This window comes from Phascolarctos cinereus, unplaced genomic scaffold (genome assembly GCF_003287225.1).
Source record: "Phascolarctos cinereus isolate Bilbo 61053 unplaced genomic scaffold, phaCin_HiC Scaffold_1;HRSCAF=81, whole genome shotgun sequence".
Lineage (NCBI taxonomy): Eukaryota > Metazoa > Chordata > Mammalia > Diprotodontia > Phascolarctidae > Phascolarctos > Phascolarctos cinereus.
Genome location: NW_027555514.1, coordinates 64,181,188 through 64,189,794, shown reverse-complemented (window position 1 = coordinate 64,189,794; position 8,607 = coordinate 64,181,188). Strand labels below are relative to the sequence as shown.

The following is an 8,607-nucleotide window of genomic DNA, read 5'->3' as shown; positions in this document are numbered from 1 at the left end:
TACTTTGCAAACTTTAAAGTGCTAAATAGAAGTTAGCTACCATTATTACCTTTTAAAGTTAGTCTAGATAATGTTTGTAGTATAATTTGTTCTTATAAACGTCTGCCTAACACTAATACAGTGTTGGAACTGTGAACTGCCCACAATTCAGGAGAAAAATTTGGTGCTGTGCCCAAAAGGTGATAAAACTGTGCATGTACTTGACCCAGCAATATCCCTACTAGGGCTATATCCCAAAGGAATCAAACAAAAGAGAAAAGGACCTATATGTACAAAACCTTACAGCAATAATTGAAAATTGAGGGCATGCCAATCAGCTGAACAAGTTGTGGAACCTGATTGTGATGGAATACTATTGTACTATAAGAAATTATGAGCAGGATGGTTTCAAAGAAATCTGGGAAGATTTTATGAACTCATTTAAAGTGAAAGGAGCAGAACCAGAACATTGCACACAGTAACAGCAATACTGTAACAAAGACCAACTGTGAAAGACCTACTTAACTCTTATCAAGACTGATCTAGTACAATTCCAAAGGACCCACGATGAAAAATGCTATCTACCTCTAGAGAGAGAGAGAGCTAATGAACTCTGAGTACAGATTGAAGCATTTTTTTCTGCTTTTTAATTATTTTTGCAACGTGTCTAATATGGAAAATGTTTTGCATGCTTTGATTTGTATAATTGATATCATTTCTTGCCTTCTCAAGGGGGTGGGAGGTAGGAAGAACATTTAGAACTCAAAATTTAAAATAAATGAATGTTAAAAAATAAGTAAATGAATTCACATTTAAAAATAGGCATCTACTGCTCTCTCTCTCTCTTTTTTTGGTTAGGCAATGGGGTTAAGTGACTTGCCCAGGGTCACACAGCTAGTAAATGTTATGTGTCTGAGGCCAGATTTGAACTCAGGTCCTCCTGAATCCAGGGCTGGTGCTCTATCCACTGTGCCACCTAGCTGCCCCTTACTGCTCTCTTTCATAGATTGATATGCAACCAGTATGCTTTTGGGTCCATGCAGCAGGCATGTTCATGGTAGGTTGTTGCTACCATTCTGCTTCCGCCTCCAGTAACTATGAATCATATGCAAACATAGGAATTAGGATGTATGTGAGTCTGCCAGTCAGTTTGTGTTGACAAAATGTTTTAGTTAATAAGTCCTTGCTTAGATGACTTTTGAGATTTCTTCCAATTCTATAATAAATCTTTGAAAATTCTGATTTGGTTGACCATTTGCCTTTCTCTGGCTCCACAAATTTAGGAGCACAGCTTAATTTGGGGACATTGATATTTTGACCACAGAAGGTGCTTTGGACTAATGTGATTTGGGGGCAATGATATATTTCCTTTATCCTTTCCACAAGCACTTGGGCTCTGAGTTGTTGCTGGTTTGGACTCAAAAGAATGAGGCTATCTCTGTACCTCTACCTTCTATTCATGAATATGTAGTCAGTATGCTTTGGGTCTGGCCCAACAGAAATGTTTGCCATGAACAAGACATCTATGCCCTTAAGAGTTTCAACTCAACCCTATCTCAAGAAGGAATGGAATTTGCAAAGAGACAAGCTTATGCTCATGGTCAATCAACAAACATTATGTGCTAGGTACTATAGAAACTGACAGGAAAATCTTCCTATCAGTTGGCTCTATCTTGAAGTGGAATGGGCTGTTTCAAGGGGTAGTAGGTTCTGTTTCATTTGAAGTCTTTAAACAAGGACTGGATGACCACTTGTTAGATAAATGTCATAGAGAGGGTTCTTGTTCAGTCCCTGGAATGCCCTCTGAGATCTCTTTCCACTCTGAGGTTCTGTGATTCAATAAGATGCTGAGTGTCTCAATGGGACTCTTGAAGGCTTTGTGCTCTGGAAAACAAAACAAAACAAAATGACATCAAAAAACAATGTCATCTCTTGTATGAGATGCTGAGGTGCTCATGAGAAAATACCAAAATCAGCAAGGTCAGAAAGGAAAAGAAAAAAAACCCCATATCAGCCATTGGTGTGTAACCACATTTTCTGCTTTTATTTGGGTTTCAAGAGACAACACAGATAAAATACTTTGATCAAACACAAGTTTCTATTTGGTCAGAAGAACAGGTTGACGTATAAGTCTTTTTTTCTGGCTGCAGGAAATGAAGTAGTGAGGGAAAATACCCATGACCTCCTGAAAGACCTGATGTGTCTTGTATTGTGGCACACATAACTTGTAAATATACAGTGTTTGTACGTGGCATTGAAAAACAGAAGTGCACGTGCAAGATGGAAACCAAGTTATTTATCCCCCTCTTCCTTCTCCATGTACTATGTCTTCACTCATCATGCCCTTTGCTCTTAGTCTAAGTAGAATATATACTATTTGCCCTGCAGATGGACTATCGATGACTTTAGCAGGTTGAGACACTGCTGTAATTGTGGTTTTTTCTATCCTCCTAGACAAGATGGAATTCTTACTTTGATTTTCATTAAAACACTCCACTCTTATCATAGTGGATCTCCCAGGAAGGGGGTTAGCAGCAAGGGCATGTTCTGCATGAGAGCTGATATGAAGGGCAGACGACTGAGCAAAGAGATAATACAGGGACAAATGTGGATGTGGTTCTTACAATATCGAGGTTCAATACAGCTACCACACAGAAAGTGACACATTCAGAATATATTGTACAAGCTTATACAGCAACACATGTTGATTTGCAACACTGTACAGTTTAAATCTAAAGTGCACAGCCTCAATCTGAGGTGACGAGACAGGACTATCAATAGAATAAAAGGCGACACAATTACAGACACAATTTGTTTCTTTTTCTTGCTTTCTTCACATTCTTGTGACATTACACAAAGTCAGTACCGTTTCTACATTTCAGGTAAAATAAAAACGCACCGCACTTTTTTTCAAGTATTTTAAAGAAAGAAAGAAACGCAATATTGCTTCCGAAACAAAAACGGCCATGTTGATTCTAGTTAAAGCTAAAACCAAAACTTTCCAAGGGTTATAAAGAACAGTCTCACAAAGGTAGGACTTAGCAAAGGGAACCTGGGCTAACTCTCAGAGACTCCTGTTTTCCCTTTACCAGGGGAGTGTAGACAAACTTTAAAATATTTTAATTGAAAGTCTCTGGATCTACTTGGGTTTTTGCTCTTGCCCTTATTCTCTAGGTCATAGATAGATGGGGACTTAGCTGCATAGTTTTAGGGGAAGTATTCTTAAACATGGAGAAACTTTCCTTGGGGGTGGGTGGGCAGGGACCCTTTTGGTAAAAACTAATCTATAGGGGAAGTATTCTTAAACATGGAGAAACTCTTTCCTTGGGGATGGGTGGGCAGGTACCCTTTTGGTAAAAACTAATCTATAGGGGAAGTCTTCTTAAACATGGTGAAACTCTTTCCTTGGGGATGGGTGGGCAGGTACCCTTTTGGTAAAAACTATTCTATAGGGGAAGTATTCTTAAACATGGAGAAACTCTGTCCTTGGGGTTGGGTGGGCAGGGACCACTTTGGTAAAACTAATCTATAATTTCATGTTTAGGTGCAAAGATTTGAAACTCTGAATCCCATTAGCTCATTGGCATAGGAAATGGCATACTCTCTGAGTTAATAGATGACACCAGAAGGTATGGGCATCCCAGGCTACAAGGGGAAGAGCTCAGGACATTAACCTTCATTGTCTTCTTCAAAAGGGAGGATTTGTTAGAGCTCTGATCTAATAAAAATCACAATTAATTGCAGGTCCACTTCACAAAAACTCATAACACATAATTGTATGCTGAATCCTGAAGGTCAGTTCATAGAAAGGAGTAGGAATTTGTTAATACAGGAATGACATTCTTGTCCCCCTGGAGAATAAATACAAAAACATATGTAAAGAGTTATCTTCTAATGTCTCCAATGAATACATTGATAGGGGAAAAGGAGAGCTAGATCCAAAAGCCGTGTATGCTTAAGCATACATTTAAAAAATACATAATTAGGGGCAGCTAGGTGGTACAGTGAATAGAGCTCTGGCCTTGGAGTCAGGAGGACCTGAATTCAAATCCAGCCTCAGACACTTAACACTTACTAGCTGTGTGATCCTGGACAAGTCACTTAACCCCGATCGCCAAAGGAAAAATAAATAAATAAAAATACATAATTAAAGCAAGTTCTTGCATGAGATATAGGGGAAAGGATGCAAGAGTTAGCTATTTCACTCAAACAGGCAGGTGTATATATAGCTGCTATTATCAGGCAGAGAATCTCCCTCTTTTTCAGGTTTATTCTGATCAAAAGCAGTATTAGGTTATGTATTCATGAGTATTCTCTGCACCTGTAGTTTTGCTGTCCATAGAGATTCTGTGATCCTCAATAATTTCTCAATATGTGTGGAGGGAAGGAGAGCCTATTGGATGGCTTACAAATAAATAACCAGGGTCTGCCATGTGTCAGGGAACTATCTCTGTGCCCACTTCCTTACATGTTGTTGTTTCACAAGGACAAGTATATATATGTCCACTTACCTTAATACTCCCAATATAAGAGGGTGCCGGGAGAGACCCAGAGGAGTCAACTTCTAACTTGGGAGATCTGCTACTCTAAGTACTTTGGTCATTGTTTTGTATTCTTGGGGAGATAGTAACTGCATCAAGGATCTACTGAGGATGATGTCTCACTATGGGAATTTAGGAAAGTTTAAGTGTGCATGGGAGTTAAAGAATCATCCCTGTTATTTCAATTGCTCTTGCCAGATTCCCAATATTAGTGAATGTATCATTAAAGATAAGTGGAGATAATAAGTAAGCATATGTGAAGTAAGTGACTTCTTTTTGGTCACCTACTGGAGGTAATGTAATATATAGAAAGATCTTTTAATTTTTTTACATAGATCTCTTTTCTGCCAAGTGGGAGTTCAATTTTTTTGGCTTATCACATCCTGGGAGCATGCTTCAATCACTTCTGCTCAGTTCCTATCAGATTATATTTTCCATTTCCCTAATCTGAATGACCTAATTATTCAACACTGTTTGGGAAGATGCTTTGAGAATGAGCATCAGCTGTTCAGAGGGGAGGAAAGCACTGGAAGGCAGAAGAAATCAAATCATCCTCATAGAATCTCAGACTGAGGTTTGGTGAACTGAGGGAAGACCACGTGGAAAACTTAATTGGGAAGAGTACCCTGTTGTTGTCCTGTAATTGACCTGATCTAGCATTTTTAAGAGCTCTGATGCTCTTGGGAGGTTTTGAAATACTAAACCTTAGAGATGTGACAAGCTGTGAGACATGTAGAAATAAGTTGTCCCACATTTTAAGAATTTGTGGGTCTATGTTTCAAAATAAGAATTACTAAGTGTCTTATGTGCCTCCACTGGAAGAAAAAAGAATCTGTTGAGTTTTTCATTTCTGCCCCAGAAGTTTTTATAACCCATATAAAATAAAAATCTATACTTTACAAAATAGGATCTTCTTTATATATATATTTCCTTTTGTAAAATTATATGTATTTAAATACATTTGAAATGTTGCTATAGGTAAATTAGAAATTCTTTTCTAATACTATGAAAAAGGCAAGAGTTTTTATTTTCAACATACACTTTATATTTACTTTGTCTTTTTTTCCCTACTGCACCCCAAAGAACATCTTGTGACTCTTGGGGAGAAATTTGGCACCACTCAACCCTACTACTCTGAAATGAAAATACATACTAACTTTGCTCACTTTGCTGGAATTGGGGGAATCATTTTTAACAGTTTTCAGCTTTTCCTTATTAATTGTACTGCTGATTATGAAAGAGGTATTCATCCTCAAACTTAAGGAAGGACGTTTAAAAGGAGCAATGTTTCCTGGTTTTTTAAACTGTACTCTACGTTGACACCACAATATAGAAATAGATTCACTTTGGAACAAACTACAAATACATTCCCACAGTTTGTGACAACTTCACTGTCTAGCTAGAGAGCTGGGATAGCTTGATTGGCTGGATGATTATAAATCCTGTCCAAGGCGTTCTATTTCCTCAATCAGGAAGTCAATGTCTTGATGAGTTGCTGCTGGATTTGAGATGACCATGCGAAAGAAATTGACTTTATCTCCCAAGGGTTGGTAGCTGACCATTGTGGTTCCATACTCCATCATTCTGGCTTTAATCACAGGGGCAACCTGTGGAAGAGACCGAATGGTTGTGTTTTTCTTCTTGGACAAATGTGGGAAAAAAACATGAATCTTTTTATTTTTTGTTTTGTTTTGTTTTTAGGCAGCTGGGGTTAAGTGACTTGCTCAGGGTCACATAGTTAGTGTCATGTGTCTGAGGCCGGATTTGAACTCAGGTCCTCCTGACTTCAGGGCCGGTGCTCTATCCACTGCGCCACCTAGCTGCCCCCATCTTTTTATTTTTTTGAAACTATGTTTCCTTTAAAAAATTTAGTTCCTTATTTGGTTTCCCTTTAAGGAGTAAATTCTTAGTTTTCTTGAGATTAGATAAAGTTACTGGTTTAACAGTGCAATGTGATTAAGACCCCATGGGTATCATGGTATAGTGATGAGAGCATTAGAGCAAAGATTCTTTCATTTGAGATCTTGCTCTGCCAACTACTAGCCATGGGAAACAAATTATGAGACTTTTGTCACATCTCACACTAACAAGTTAGGTATAGTAGAGTTTTTTACCTTCTTGTGACAGATAACTGATGAGAGATAACATAAGCGATAGAGATGATGAGAGACAGAGAGCTAGTCTTGGTGTCAGGGTTCAAGTCCTATCTCTGATACATACAATTTGAACGATGGTGAACAAGTCACTTAACCTCTCAGGGCTCCTAGGTACCTCTCTAAAATGTGACATTTGTAGAACAGCTGCTGATTTGTATTGGAAGGAGTTTTCTGACCTGGGGTCACTCCACACCAATAACAAAACAAAACAAAACAAACAATCCATTCAACAGTCCAAGTTGTCCATTGGTAGCCAAGAGATCCTGAGATGAATCCCTGTTATGGGTCCCCGTGGAGTATTTGGACAATAGTTGCATAGGATGAAGGGAACAGACAGGTTATGATCTTCATCACTGGAAGAAGTACCCAAGACCACAGATTGTCAGAATATTGAAGTATTACCTTATTGGCTTTGTTTTTCAGAGGGTGCTAGTGGTTTCTTAGGGGAGGGTGTAAATTATTTATTATTATGCAAGAGAGTAGAATGTCTAACAGCTATTCTAACCCAATAAATATAAATACATTAGAAATAAGATTTGGAAAGCCAAATAGGAAGGACAGAAGACAAACAGACCAGTAGTAACTTCCAAGGGCGTTTTAAGTTTTCTGTGCCCCAACTCCATCATATTCCATTTTAAATCTTTTTTTTTTTTCTGTAATGTTTCAGTTTCTAAAAATTATAGTATTCTGGTGAAGTGGAGATAATTCAGAATAAGTATTTACTTTGTCCAACTGGGAGTAGGAATGTGAGGAAGCAGGTAGAGTAACATGGATACATCAAATATAAATCTAACAGAAGTGTAGAACAGATTTGGTTTCACAAAATGAGTTCTGGTCTAACGGCTAAATGTAAGTCTAAGCCTATAAAGCTGTTGTTATTATTGAGTCATTTTTCAGTCATGTCTGACTCTTTGTGAATCCATTTAGGGTTTTCTTGGCAGAGATACTAGAGTAGTTCACCATCTCCTTCTCTAGCTTATTTTACAGATGAGGAGACTGAGGCAAATAGGGTTAAGTGGTCATATAGCTAGTAAATATCTGAGGCCAGATTTGAATTCAGGAAGATGAAGTCTTCCTGATTACAAGCCCAATGCTCTATCTACCACGCCACCTAGCTGCCCATAGCCTATAGAATCAAGTCCCAATTCCTCAGTCTACTATTCAAGGCTCCACTCAAGTCTTACCTCCTTCATAAGGTTCTACATGGCAACATTAGCTAACATTTTCCCCTGACTTTAAAGAACTGGACTTGTAGTCTTTACCTTGGTTCTTTAGTCATTTTGTATATGTACATTTTATCTCTTTAATTAGATTTTTAAGCTTCTTAAAGGCAAGGATTGTCTTTTATATATCAGCATCCCCTTAGCCTAACACAATAAAGAACACATAGTAGGGACTTACTAGACACAAGACTATGCAGAATAAGCACAATAAAGAAATCTTTCTATATAATGGCATAAATTTAAATTCTAGATCCCTAAACAAAAGTTTCAAGGAGGGTCCCTGTCTTTGGCTCAGAAGAAGCGGTGAGGTATAATGGAAAAAGTACTAGATTTGATGTCAGAATACCTGGACTTTAGGTAAGTCATTTGACTTCTTGGGACTCAGTTTCCTCATCTGTAAAATGGTTATCATAATACTTGCACTATTTATTTCACCTGGTTCTGAGGAAGTTCATAAAATTAGAGGATATAAAAGAGTTTTATAACAAAAGCATAAAGTAGTATAAAAGTCAGCTTTGCTAATTGAGAAATGGAAAGGAAAGGTATCCCAGGTAAAATAGGACATTTGTATATGTGTGTATGAGTGTGTGTGTGTGTGTGTATGTGTGTGTGTATGTGTGTGTGTGTGAGAGAGAGAGAGAGAGAGAGAGAGAGAGAGAGAAGAGAGAGAGAGAGAGAGAGAGAGAGAGAGAGAGAGAGAGAGAGAGA

The 8,607-nt window shown here is 38.0% G+C and overlaps 1 protein-coding gene across 1 annotated transcript in view; it reads right to left on the bottom strand.

Moving 5' to 3' along the window:
* Positions 1-2,000: 2,000 nt before the first annotated feature.
* The window catches only part of GAD2 (glutamate decarboxylase 2), an 84,312-nt gene continuing 77,705 nt past the window's right edge, over positions 2,001-8,607 (bottom strand). Inside the window, exon 16 of the mRNA XM_020978230.2 lies at positions 2,001-6,127. Coding sequence (XP_020833889.1) covers positions 5,954-6,127 — 174 coding nt within the window. The 3' untranslated portion in view covers positions 2,001-5,953. The remainder of the gene's footprint in view (positions 6,128-8,607) is intronic.